We start from the raw sequence: 14,435 nt of genomic DNA on the forward strand, positions 1-14,435 counted from the left end.
GCCAGCCGTCCAAGTTTTGTTTAATCAGTGTCCTGTTCGTCCTTTGCCTGTGTTCCTTGGCTTTCCGCAAACTGTTGTTGAGAATGTGGTATTATAAATGGCAACAGGGGCAGAACAGTCCATTGTATACTTCTGGGGGGAAAACACCTGGCCTTCCCACCTGGCCTTCTGCTGGATCTCTCAGCGGCCTTTGATACAATCGACCATAACATCCTTCTGGACCGTCTTGAGGGGCTGGGAGCTGGGGGCACTGTCATACGGTGGTTCCGCTCCTTCCTCCTGGGCCGTGTCCAGAAAGTGGTGTTGGAAGATGAGTGTTCAGACCCCTGGGCTCTCACTTGTGGGGTGCCTCAGGGTTCCGTCCTCTCCCCCATGCTTTTTAATATCTATATGAAGCCACTGGGAGAGATCATCAGGGGGTTTGGGCTGGGTGTTCATCAGTATGCAGATGACACCCAGCTCTACCTCTCTTTCAAATCAGAACCAGTGAAGGCAGTGAAGGTCCTGTGTGAGTGTCTGGAGGCGGTTGGAGGATGGATGGCGGCTAACAGATTGAGGTTGAATCCTGACAAGACAGAAGTACTGTTTTGGGGGGACAGGGGGCGGGCTGGTGTGGAGGATTCCCTGGTCCTGAATGGGGTCACTGTGCCCCTGAAGGACCAGGTGCGCAGCCTGGGAGTCATTTTAGACTCACAGCTGTCCAGTTTTTGCAAACACTTATTTTTCCATATCTGAATCTCTGAAGCACCCTGATTGCTTTGGCGGCCCATTCTTCATTTTAGGGTGATCCAGAGATCCCACTTCTGCTCAAACAAGCCCCAAAACTCTGTGAAGTGGACTATTTCAGTTCAGGATTTGGGCAAATTCACTGCACAGACTACTTCATGCATTAGAAGACTTTTACCACCCAGAAATTAATCTTTACATTTGGAAAAAATTCTTTTGAAACAACTGACTGATCAGTACTTCAAGGGGCAGGTAAAATGTATGGTGTCTCATCATATCTTTGTCATTCTAGGTGTTTCAACATTCCTGTGCCTTGCTCCTGGTGGGATCTGGGATCCTCAAGGGCCAGATCTTAGCAACTGCTCTTCACTTTGGGTCAACCATATCACGCAGAAGGTAAGGTTTTGCTTTTATCCGGCATGTCCTTGTGTTCATATCTTACGCTCCCATTCCTGCTGTGTTGCGTTTATATAAAAATATGGTTCTGCTGCGACTGAACCAGAAATCATAGCATTGCGTAGCATCTCCCGGATCTAAAGTACAAGAAATGCAAGAAATCAGGAGACTTGGCTATAGAAAGGGGAGCAGTGAGCATATGATGTCAGACCCAAGTGAAAAAAGAGAGCTAGTCACGAAGTAGGTTTCAAAATATCAGGGGAAGGGAGTCTTCAAAATATTAGAATTTTTTACATCTTCTCAAGAAGACCCTATTAGAACTGATGCCTTATTGTGTGCATCAGTGGTAGGATAATTGATCCAACCAGGGGGCTGGATCTAGAAGTGGCCAGTTCCCCTGTGGGCCACCCAACTGTCAATCACCTGAATTCACATGACATCAGGCTCAGGATGCTGTGACAATGCAGGGGGTGGTTCTCTGCCCCTCCAACATTTCCGCTGCCAAGATGGAGGCATTTCAGCATGCAGTGTTATCAATATTCCCCGTCAGTATTGATCATTTGTTTACTACATGAATGCTTTTAACTTTGTGCATCTTTATCTGAGGCATTTATGTTTGTAAGATATTTGAATTTCTATGTCAGTTTTAAGGTGCTTTTTATCCAGCTTTGGAAGTTATCTGAACGGAAAGGAAATAATTTCCAAAGCAGTTTAAAATTAAGAGAGTCGGACTAATATAAAAATCACTTTAAAATCAGTAGCAACAAACACACAAAAATAAACTTTTAATTGATTGTGGACTTTCTTTTTTGAAAAGAAGAAACTGTTGATGTTGGATCTAAGCTATATTTTATAATACTTGGTTGTACCATATAAAATGACTTACCTTGCTCTTCTGTATCAAGGTCATATCACTTCCTGAATATAAGGTATTTTTCCCCATTTCTAAAATTATTTTAGCTGCTTTTCAAACAAGTATGGAATCCCTTTCTTTGTAATACGTCATCACAATATTCTCACTTTCTAAATGAGTAACAGAAAAAACAAGAAAAGTTGTATGGCGTAACATTTTTTTTGTAGAAAAAGAATTGCTGGAACTCGCCATGAACGCCTTCCTTGTTCTCTTTTAATGGCAATGGCGCCCACCTGAGAGACGCCGGAACGGAGTTCTGGCTGTGGGAAAAAGCCTTGGCACACATTTATTATGGCATAAGCATTCATGGACTAGAGTTCTCTTCTTCAGATTCGTGGAGTGTTAACTTTAGCTGACAGGTGCATATGTAGAGCAGTGGAGGCAAGTGGCTGCAAAATGCGAAAAGTTCACAATCATCCTAGATTTACTATGCTAATTAACACCTACCTAGCAAATCCTAGGATGTTTGTGAAAAAGTTCTTTTTTAGTGTGCTGTTGGACACAAGATGTGAAATTGCAGGGGGCGGGGGATGTGCAGTTGGAAAGCTGATAATGTACAGTTTGAAAAATGGGGAGGTGAGACACATTTAGGTGTATCCGTTTATTAAACACTTAAATGACAGGCAGCGTCAGGGACAGTATTACACAAATCATATGTGAGTAGAATATGCTCAGTTTCCATCATTACAACAAACTTCTCAAACCATATTAAAAATGCCTTCTTTTTAGACAAAACCGCATGTTCTGTACCTTCCTTATTGGACAGATAATGCTTCATTGCATTCTTTAAAATTCCTTCTTCTTTTCTTTTCTTTTCTTTTCTTTTCTTTTTTCTTTTCTTTTCTGCCTGGTTGTTACTGAGCTAAGACAGATTCATAACTGAACTGTCACTATATAATCGATAAGAACTAGTGACCACTGATACAGGGTGTAAGCAAGGAGCAAAGCATGCTTTGTGTTCGTATTTTTCTTTTCTTTTAATTAGTGTGGTATGTATGATGGGGGATTTGTGCAGTCTGAAAATCTGCTTTAAAAAAAACACGCCTTGATTGTGATCTCCAGTTGTGAATGGCCTCTGTGCATACTTTGCACACACTTAGTCTTTAATTCAGTTTATGGTTCGTTGCTGCGCTGTGTACAGTATTCCTAATTAACGGCTTCTCCAGGCCTATTGGGCCTCCCTCCCAATCCAAGAAAGGGCATACCAATAGTTCTCTGGACATTTTCTGCCAGTGAGTCTCCAGCACAAAGGGTGCGAGCTGACAAAGCTATATGATCACTTGGGAGAGAAGCATTTATTCGGTCAGAGGCTCTTTGAATTTTCTACCGCAGTGCATCAGACTGCCAAAGTAGTATGCCGCATTTTAAGCTGAAAACTGATGCCTTTTCAGCCGTCCAAATGGCAAAATGCACTTCATATCTCTTGTTCAGAATCCTGATTCAAGGGTATCAGATTAATAGGGGGGTCACATAATTTCCTATAAATCCTGATGCATTATACTCCAGATCTATTTGAATTATTAAAGTTTTTGGACTCTGGGTTGGCTTTTCATGAAAGATACCCTTTAATATTTGAATGAAAAGGTTTTAGCTTTGCCCCATCTTCCTATCCAGTAACTTCCATTTCGACCATCTTACTCATACATTCATTATGACCCAATTGAGAAGATGATAAATCACTGGAAATGGAGTCTATGTCCGTATGCAGTTCGTGATAGGCTCAAATAATATTTAATCTCCCTCCCATCCTTGGTATATGGTAGGGGCAGCAGTTATTATCTTCTAGGATTTTTTTAAAAAATATTGCTTTAAACCTCTTCCTATTTGGCATGAATTTAGATGCGATGGAGATTGCGGGGAGTGTATGTCGATAGCACTATCTTGACATACTTTCAAAAAAAGCTCCAGTGCTTTTTCATTTCCTGTTTCCACACCTCTCAGTCTCAATCAGAATAGGGTTTTGTTTTGTTTTGCATGTCCTTTCTCTCTTTCCCTTGAGTTGTGGAGCTATGAGGGATCTGTGAGGAGCTCAGCGTCAGCCCGGGTGCAGCAGCAGAGGCAATCTGACGTTCCTGCTGCTGCCCTCGCACTGCACAGACCCTTCCTTGCCACACAGCTTTCCCGTCTAAGTGGCAGGCATGCTTGGTGTCAAGAAGTCAGGTGCACGACTCCTGCCTCAACTACCCATGAATACACACCTTCCTACACTTAGAAAACTAGAATGTTGGGGAGAAGGCTAGCTTGGAATGCTTCTAGTTTTGTGTGGCTATAAATCCATTTCATATGTGAGCCACTGCCTGCATTCAGAATTGCGTGACAAGGTCCCAAACCCTCCCAGAAAGTGGGATAAAGACACATAAGTGGAATAAAGACACATAAAAGGATGTCACATAGAGGAGGGAGAAAGGTTATTTTCTGCTGCTCCAGAGAAGCTGACACGGAGCAATGGATCCAGACTACAAGAAAGAAGATTCCACCTAAACATTAGGAAGAACTTCCTGACAGTAAGAGCTGTTCGGCAGTGGAATTTGCTGCCAAGGAGTGTGGTGGAGTCTCCTTCTTTGGAGGTCTTTAAGCAGAGGCTTGACGACCATATGTCAGGAGTACTCTGATGGTGTTTCCTGCTTGGCAGGGGGTTGGACTCGATGGCCCTTGTGGTCTCTTCCAACTCTAGGATTCTATGATTCTATGAAACAGTGTTTTAGGTTAATGGGCGAAAAAGGCCACAACTATATTGGTTACAGAATGTGAGTGGTATTGGCTTAGGCATTGGAAACCACACGACTATATCTGACAACTGCCCGTCTGCAGGAGTCTTGGAAGGGTTAACCACCAGAAAGGGGAGCCCTGCTGATGCACATCAACTAGGAACTCCCTCAGGATCACCGCTAGGGGTCGTGCCATGGCCCTAGCCCCCTATCTGGGGCTTTGGACGGGACCACACCCCTCGGATTCCTTTAATGGAATACCCTTGAAATAGGAGGGATGGGTGATGGCTATTACCTCCCCTCAGCTTCAACCTAATGCCTAACCGCCAAACCTTACAAAGTTGTGACGAATTGCTACTAGGTAGGCGAAAAACCAAATGGCCGATGCCAATTTGCCAAGTGGAAAAAATTCCTACCAGGCCCCTGTTAAAAAACAGGTGACCAACCGAAGTCCATAGCAAGGTCAGGAGATAAAGAGCCTAACCTTAAGGGAGTGGGAGGCGGGAGAACGGACCGAGCAGGGAGAAAAGGAACATGTCCTTGGCCGAGGGCAGTTTAAATGGCCCGCACCACGCCCCCGGACCGTCCGGATTGGACAGCCTTGGGTTGACGTGGCTGAGGACCAACCAATGGCGCAGGGGCTTTCCCGCCACATGCGCATGGGGAGGGCTTGCTCCCAGCCCGCAACGTCATCTCCCCGGGGACGGGAAATGGCTTTGGCGTAGCTCAAGACACATTTTTAGCCCTTCTTAATGAATTGCCAAATTAAAACAAGAGTTTTGTAGTTTTTGTGAAGCTGCCCGATACTGCGTCAAACAATCAGTCCCTCGCTTATGAATTTTAGTGGTGGCTGACGTAACACATGGTTTCATAAATTAGGAATGGAGAGATGAGCCATCAACAAATAACTGCTTAGAATATATTAGTCCAGGGATGGAAAGTTCAGCGTTGTGTGATCTAATTTGTTTTTACTGGAACTCCAAAATATACCAAATGGAGCAAGAGCCAAAATGGTGGTCATACACTGGGTTGACTTGTATTTATGTTTACAAATCTGAGTTGTTGGTTTCTTTCAAGTAGTCTGTGTTCAATCTGAACAGAACATGATCTGAGTGTTTTATTTTGTCCCGGGACAGTAGCTGGGGTCTGTCAGTTATTTTCTTCCTCAAATTTGGGCTGGGGTGGAATGCACATTCCTAGTAAATAAGGTAGTTCTCTTAGTGAAGTCTGCTGATTATCATATAAATCCTCTTAAAAGTAGACTTCAAATCTGGACCCCCAAATTAGAGCATGGTATCTCAGTAGTAGGTGTCGTGGTTTTGACTTTGTGGAGATGTCTTGGAAATATTAACCTAGTTTGAGAGTGTTGACTACACCAAGAAGGGAATGGGCTTAATCAGTGCTCTTGGCACTGGGATGGCATTTACATAAGAAGATACCAATTTGTTTTCTCTGGGCATGGCTTTGTCTCATGTTGTGTGATTATCTGCCAAAAAAACTTTATTTCATCTTGGCAAAAAACAAAACAAAAAAGCATTTATCCTTGTTTAGCTTGAGACTGGATTCATGGATTTGATTCAAGTTGATGGCCAACATCTGGTCTTGATCTTCCAGTGATGTATTAAGGTTTCATCAATGAATCCTTTTAGAACTCTTAAGAAGTCCTTTCTTTGAAAGGTTTTGGGTGTACTTGTGATCCCAAATGGCAGTGCTGAAAAGAGAAACTCACAAAGGTTGTGTTGTCACTTTAGTGCTCTGGTTTGTCAGGGATATGTGCCAAAGGCTTATTGAGTCATCCAGTTTGAAAATGACTCTTCTAGGTGTTTGAAGTACATATTTTCCCATTAAGCTTTTAAAAAAAATCTACTCAAATGTGTTTTCCTATTGTGGCAGCTACCCAATTGTGTGAATACAAACTGCTCATCTTTCTAGCTTGTTTCTGTGGTAAAGCATCCAAAACAATCAAGACTACCCCGTGGGCTATGTAAAATGATTTCTGCCTGTTGCTAATCTGGGGGTTCTGAAGTCCTGTGCAGGTCTTCTCTGAAATAACTGTGGTGGGATCTACACAACATATAAAAAACGCTGTGAAAATTTCAAAAAAAAATATCAAAAAACATGTTGAATTTTGCATAGCTCACTGTTGCCACCTAGTGTTCCATTTGTATATTGAACTTTGCAACACATTTAAAACATTTTATTTGCAGCTGTGTAGATCAGTCCTGTGATATCAGCCCCTGCATCTATTTCAAAACGAACATTTCTTTCACAAATAATTAAGAATAGTATCCAGGGAGAGTCACTGTTTTCACAAAACAGATGTCCTAAAAAAAATCTGGTGTTTAGAGCTGTGGTTACTTACCCCTACCCCCCCCAAAAAAAATAACCCCACATAAAATGGGTTTAAAACAATTTTTTTAAAATTAAAAAAACCACACACATTAAAAAGCAGTTTAAGGCAGTCTTTTTGTAGTCTGTCAGACCCTGCCCTAGGCCTGGTGGAGAGACGCAGGAGCAGGACCCTCAGACTCTCAGCAGATTTCAGTCTGAGATCCTCTGATATAGATATTTCCCCCCATAAGGTGGTTCTAAGCACTAATGCTCAAAACCATCCATTCAGTTTTGTAATTGCACATCAGGCTAGTACCGAGAGAAGGAAAATAAAAAAAGAACTGTCACTATATTGTGCCTCAATCTACTGTGAAGTTTCACTGCTAGTGCCGATTTATGAATCTCAACAGGCGTCCTTCTTTAATCAAAGGCATCCTCCTTTAATGGAGAAATTAAAAGGCAGTTCCTGTCTGTTGAGCATCTTCAGCCTTGGCAACGAAAAAGAACAAACACAAAAGGCATCATCCAAAAACATAGAAATACATTCTCAAAATGACTAAAGAGGGAGGGTATTTATGCATAAAGAGGTAATAAGGGTTTAATTCTATATATACTTACCTGGTAGTAAATCTCCCAGAATTAAATGGGACTTACTTCTGAATAGGCATGTATATGATTTTGCTTTAAGGGAGGCTGAGTAAGCTTATGTTGTAGTTGTAGTTGTAGTTGTAGTTGTAGTTGTAGTTGTAGTTGTAGTTGTAGTTGTAGTTGTAGTTGTAGTTGTAGTTGTAGTTTAATTCATGACAATCCCAAGAAAAGCAGCTAACTGAGTGGAGGATGACATCTTCGGGTTGTAGAAGATTTAGAATTTTTCAGAATTGATTTTATAATTTAAGACATTGAAAAAAAGCAGTGCTTTCTAAACTTGGCTCTCCAGGTGTTGTTGGACTACAACTCCCATCATCCCTGACTACTGGTTTTGCTACCTGGGGATGATGGGAGTTGTAGTCCAAAAAAAAAAAAACAGCAGCAAGTGGAGGACCAAGTTTTAGAAAGCACTGATGCAGAGCATTAATGAAGAACATTTGCATATACAACTGAAGCCTGTTATGACGCTTTTTTCCATAAATACAACTGAGCTGTGAATCAGGAAGTCCTTGGTTTGAATCTTGTTTCTGTCCTGAACTCACTAGGTGGCCTTAAGCCTCTAAGCGCACATGCATGAATGTGCTAAATGGGGAGGTGATAATACTGGCTGACTTTACAGGGCTGTTGTCAAGATTACAACCCGATAATGTACGTGAAGCACTTCAAACGCATGAAAGCTCTAGGCAAATGTTGCTGTTGTGAACCTGATCCCCAACCTCCCAGATACAAGAGCCCAAACTCGGTTTTTAGCCGAGGCCGTGAAATATCTCAACGGTTTCTCGCATTCTTTGAACCGTAGTTGAAATCGGGAGAGACAGCTGCCAACGTCGCTAGAGAACTTGCCGAACAAACGAAAAGCCACCTGAACGCCGGAGACATCACCTACTCCGTTCGCGCCATGGATCAGTTGGTGGGTTTGCTGGACGTGCAGCTGAGAAACTTGACGCCCGGCGGAAAAGACAGTGCTGCGCGTAGCTTAAATAAGGTAAGTCATAACAGCCAGTGAAGCCACCGCCATCTTTGTATTTCTCGTCTGCTTTTTGCTGTGAGAATTCATCTTGCATCTGTCACGGGAGCTGTGGACCTCCATACTCTGCTAACTTAACAGATCATTTTTTAAAAAATAAAGTTTTTTATTTATACAACAAGAAAAAAGAAAAAAAAACCACAAATACCAAATTACACAAAAATTACAAAAATAACCATAGACACATAATTTTCTTAGCAAACAATAAAACATCTATTGGTCTTAACACTAAAGACCCAACCTCCCGTCTATTCCATATTTCAAATTCATATTACTTTTTGCCAATACACACTTTTATCATAATTAAACTTATTCTCAGTAAATCTAATTTCTTATATCTACCTTGCAACTATTACTGAAGTTCCTCGAGTGCTGCAACAGAATTTAAACTACTATATTTCTTTTTCAGATATTCTTTGAAAACCTCCCATTTTGAAACAAATTCCTGTTTTGATTTATTCTTTATTTTTTCTGATAAACCATCTAATTCGGCATATTCTGTCAGCTTTTGGATCCAATCTTGTATAGAGGGGATTTCATTACTCTTCCATTTTGCTGCGATCGAAACAGATCATCTTTTGACTCCCTGCGAAATATTTGTTTATTCCAAGAACAATTCGGGCTTCAGAAAACATTAGAATGCAGGGCCAGCGTGAGACAGCTCTTTGTAGCTTTGTCCCAGCAGATAGTAGGAGCGGGTAGCAGAAGAATACTTCCCTGGCGATGTATATACTAGAGTAACTTGGGAGAGACGTGCTGGCAGCGCTCCCAGAACTATAGTGGCCGTCTGAGTAACTCCTGCACCAGTAGGCATTGCTGGAGGAGATAAAAATCAAACATATAGGGAATAGGCAGTTGCAGCCTGCCTTTCCCCATCCATTTCCCCTCTTCCAGATCAGTAAGAATTTTCCTGTTGAGAATTCTGAAGGCTCTGACAGGAATATGCAGAGGGAGTTGAAGGCGACTGAAATCTCAGCTTATTTTTCCTAAATTTTGGGACTGGGAAGAGCGGAGAAATTAACAGTGGTGAAGGAGAGAAGAGGAAACAACAGCAGATAGAGGGGGAAACAGCCAGGACTTTAGTCTTCCCCGTACCATATTTTTCATTCCATAAGACGCACTTTTCCCCTCTTAAAATCTAAGGGGAAATGTCTGTGCGTCTTATGGAGCGAATGTGTGGTCCATGGGGCTGGGGGGGACCCAGGCTTCCCCTGCCAGCTCCGACCTGCTCTTTGAGGCTGGCTGTGGGGGAAAGCCGCGCTTCCCCCCACCGCCAGCCCCACAAGCTCGGGGAGGCAGCGGCAAGGCTGCGTGCAGCCTTTCCGCTTCTCCCCAACCTGCTCTTTGGGGCTGGCTGGTGGTGGTGGGGGATGCCGGGCTTCCCCCTGCCAGCCCCAAAGAGCAGGTCGAAAGGAACTCGAAGCCTCCAGAGTGCGCCAGGAACTCCTGACGCGCTCTGGAGGCTTCAGGTTGTCTTCACTGAAGACTACTGAACGCACCTTGTTTTAGAGGGGGAGAACAAGAAAAAAGAAATCTCCTCTCTGTGCAGCGCCCCTTCAGCGAAGCGGCAGGAGAAATGGAGCCCCTAAAACAAGGTGCGTCCTATGGTCGGGTGCGTCCTATAGAGCGCGAAAAATACGGTATATGCAGTTCTGTTGACCTTGATGTTCTCTATCTGTTGGTGGTGAACAGCGCCAACCCACTCAAAAGGGAAAATGAAGCAACTGCCTCAGACAGCATTCTTTTTGGGCCCTGATTTCTTCTCCTATTCCTTTGGGAAACTAGGTGGAGTATAGTTTTTTTTAAAAATAATTAATCATAATGAGTTATGGGTTGCCAGCTCGTAAAGGAGTAATAAAAGATAAAGTGATAAAAGAAAGGTCACCAATGAAATTGATCAAAAGCACTCCTGTCTGTGTCCACCACAGGTTGAAAAAAATGTAATAAAAAGAAGAAGAGCTAATTTCCAGGCAACCCAAGATCTGCTTTGATCACCATAATCTTTTCTGGATTGCTTTAGTTTGCTTTTCTTATTATTTTTTTAGCCACCCTAACTTGGAACAATTAAGAACCAAGACTATTGTTCTCTTGGATAAGTGGGAAAGTTGGGGACATAGTGTTACGCCTCTTCCATACACAATATGGAATAGCAATGGAGGGAAAGACTCACAAGCGTGGCTTCCTTTGAGAGTGACCCACAAGGTTGCAGTGGAAGTTTAGCCTCGGTGGGCGATCTCCAGTGCCACGAAAATAGATTTCCCTTCCTCCCCACTGCAGGCCCTTCATGCACACCCAAAATCTGATCTGGAGGGTTGCGGGACTTCCCGGACCAAATATTTTTTGGGGAGGGAGGAGTGCAGGTGTGGGGCTGCAGTGGAATTGGGAGGAAGGAAAAGTCTCACTGTGCAAATGGAAATCGGTTGCACAATCAGACAAGCAGTTGGATTTATTTATTTAATAAAATGTATTTTAAAAAATCTATGTACCTAAAGTATTAACCCATTTACCTTTTTTTAAAAAAATAATAATAATCTTTGAACTCAGTGGGACTTACTGCTGCATAGACATGTATAGAATTGTGCTACCAATAAACAAGATGGATCAATTAAAAATTTTTATCATTTAAAAAGATTCCTCGAGCATTAGGTTTTCCATTTATCTTTGATACAAATAGTTAGAAAAAAATAAGGGTAACAGGTCCCATTTTAGAATGATTTGTTTCATTTATTGTTTTATATCCTGCTTTCCATTCAAGTGAATCCCAAGGTACTTTGCAAAGTAAAAACAAAAGAGACATTCCTTCTTCTGTTTTATGCGGGAGGAAATCTCTTCGTTCTGTTGCAGAATTATAATTGGGTCATTATAAATCGGAAGAAAAAATACCTTTTTCCTTATCCATATGCCAGTTTTGTATATCTAATTAATTTCTGATAGCTTAATTGTAATTAATAATCATTTGTCAATTGAAATGCATTTGATTAATTGACTGGGATGAGGTCTAAACCAGTGGCTCTGCTAATGTTGCTGGAATCCAATGTATGTAGGGACAACGGTTACTCACCCCTGTCACTGCAGAGGTTGAATATCAAGGTGGAATAACAGACTTTATCACTTCATACTGCAAGTGGAGGATTTTTAATGGCCCTGTGTTTTATATGGCACATGAGGGAGAAAGGTTATAGCCCAGCCGTTTTCTTGCTAAGGTGCTTTTTTTCTGTTTGCAGTGAGCTTTTTCATGTAGGGAAACATTAAAAAACATGACACATACACAGACCCATTGTGTTCTGAAGTGGTACAGTCCATTCTGTTACCTCTTTCTGCTGCTTTTGTAGTTCAGTCCTAAGACATTTAATTGGCTGCCAATCCTTGGCGAAGTCATTGTGGGTCAGGTTCTCGCATGGCCACTGGTTTGTGCCACTGCTTTAACAGTACCCAATAACCTATTGCCTCCAAAGTTCTGGAGATGGTGCAGTTTCTCTTGTTGATCTGCATACGGGGACCGTCTAATAAGACCACTAAAACAGTTTTGTTCTCAGAGCCTAAGCAAAAGCCAAGCTAAAAAAAGATTAAGAATGTTTTTATCATCTAGGTATGCCTGGAGTTGCTAAGCAACCCTATGCTCAATTATGTTGCTTGGAAACGGGAGCTCAGATACTGGACCGTGATTTACTGGGTTATCAACACTCAAAGATCCCCTGGGGAGCGAATGGATAACAGCCTCCTTAAGAGGCATAGACAGCTTCCCTGTCATCATTTAAAATGTTATAGAGCACCTAAATTAATAATAATTGTGAACGGCATGATAACTGGAAAGCAGCCTCTCCTTACAAATTTTTATTAGCCAGGAAAGGCGGAGATGAGCATGTGGTTCGAGACATTTCCCCTGTCAATACGTGAGCAGGAAACAATCCATAGCTTGCAGCTCGGACATCATTACAACCATGGTCTCCTCATCACACTGAACGCAAAGATTTTGCAGTTATGTCTGGGCCTGACTCAGACACAGCAATGTCTGTCTGGATGTGCATATCTCACAGAGCCATCATTGTGAGAGACTTCAGCACTAACTCCAATGTCATCTCAGCCAGTGATTCTTACTAGGCAGAAATGTAGTCTGTAGAAACCACTGACCACTCCTGGTGCCCAGCGTCACAAACACACTTCAAAGCTGGTAGAGTTCAATGGGCAAAGATTAAACCTTTGTGGATAATGTGACTCCACCACCTCATCTGGCCACTGATGAGTGAAAAGCAACGCAGTCCCACCATCACCCTGTTGTTGTTGTAGTTGTTGTTGTTGTTGTTTAGTCGTGTCCGCCTCTTCATGACCCCTGGACCAGAGCACGCCAGGCACTCCTGTCTTCCACTGCCTCCTGCAGTTGGTCAGACTCAATGCTGGTAGCTTTAAGAACACTGTCCAACCATCTTGTCCTCTGTCGTCCCCTTCTCCTTGTGCCTTCCATCTTTCCCAACATCAGGGTCTTTTCCAGGGAGTCTTCTCTTCTCGTGAGGTGGCCAAAGTCTTGGAGCCTCAGCTTAAGGATCCGTCCTTCCAGTGAGCACTCAGGGCTGATTTCCTTCAGAATGGAGAGGTTTGATCTTCCTGCAGTCCATGGGACTGTCCAGAGTCTCCTCCAGACCATAATTCAAAAGCATCAATTCTTTGGCGATCAGCCTTCTTTATGGTCCAGCTCTCACTTCCATACATCACTACTGGGAAAACCATAGCTTTAACTATACGGACCTTTGTTGGCAAGGTGATGTCTCTGCTTTTTAAGATGCTGTCTAGGTTTGTCATCGCCTTTCTCCCAAGGAGCAGGCGTCTTTTAATTTTGTGACTGCTGTCACCATCTGCAGTGATCATGGAGCCCAAGAAAGCAAAATCTCTCACTGCCTCCATTTCTTCCCCTTCTATTTGCCAGGAGGTGATGGGACCAGTGGCCATGATCTTTGTTTTTTTTATGTTGAGCTTCAAACCATATTTTGGGCTCTCCTCTTTCACCCTCATTAAGAGGTTCTTTAATTCCTCCTCACTTTCTGCCATCAAGGCTGTGTCATATGCATATCTGAGGTTGTTGATACTTCTTCCGGCAATCTTAATTCCATCTTGGGATTCATCCAGCCCAGCTTTTCAGATGATGAATTCTGCATATAAGTTAAATAAGCAGGGAGACAATATACAGCACCCTAGTACCACCCAAAAGCAAAGCAGTATTCCCTCGTATTTGCAGTCAAATATACAGGGCCGGCCAGCCCATGAGGTGAGCTGAAGCAGCTGCCTCAGGTGGCAGAATCTTGCAGGGTGGTGCCCCCACAGATCACCAACTCACAAAAGTTCTATGAAATCTTGTCAGAAGAACCAATTGCCCGACCTCAGTAAGCAAGGCTTTGGTGGTGGGGAGGGTGCTGGCAGCCTCTCGTTTCACCTCAAGACAGCGAGACATAAAGAGAACATGGCAGTTGTACTTACTGCCGTCTGGTAAAGCAGCTCATTAGACAGCTTTTTACGAGCAATTTTAAAATCCAGGTAACTCTAAGAAGTCCTGCTATAGTGGCCTCATGTTAAGGGTGAGTCAGCTGAATCACGTCCCTCCATTATAACGAGAATTTGAGGTGGGAGAGTAGGTCCTACTGTGTATAGTTCGAAAATGGTGCGGTGGACTACTTTGAAGCTTGCCAATGTATTA

At 42.8% G+C, this 14,435-nt stretch overlaps 1 protein-coding gene across 11 annotated transcripts in view; it reads left to right on the top strand.

The window, feature by feature from the left end:
* The window catches only part of ADGRL3 (adhesion G protein-coupled receptor L3), a 555,597-nt gene that overhangs the window by 396,118 nt on the left and 145,044 nt on the right, over positions 1-14,435 (top strand). For all 11 annotated transcript variants that reach the window (XM_081844774.1, XM_081844780.1, XM_081844782.1 and 8 more), the window contains 2 exons: positions 1,019-1,122; positions 8,522-8,707. In XM_081844774.1, the coding sequence (XP_081700900.1) occupies positions 1,019-1,122; positions 8,522-8,707 (290 nt within the window). The remainder of the gene's footprint in view (positions 1-1,018; positions 1,123-8,521; positions 8,708-14,435) is intronic.

The sequence above is a fragment of the Podarcis erhardii genome (genome assembly GCF_964252035.2).
Source record: "Podarcis erhardii genome assembly, chromosome: 17".
Classification (NCBI taxonomy): Eukaryota; Metazoa; Chordata; class Lepidosauria; order Squamata; family Lacertidae; genus Podarcis; species Podarcis erhardii.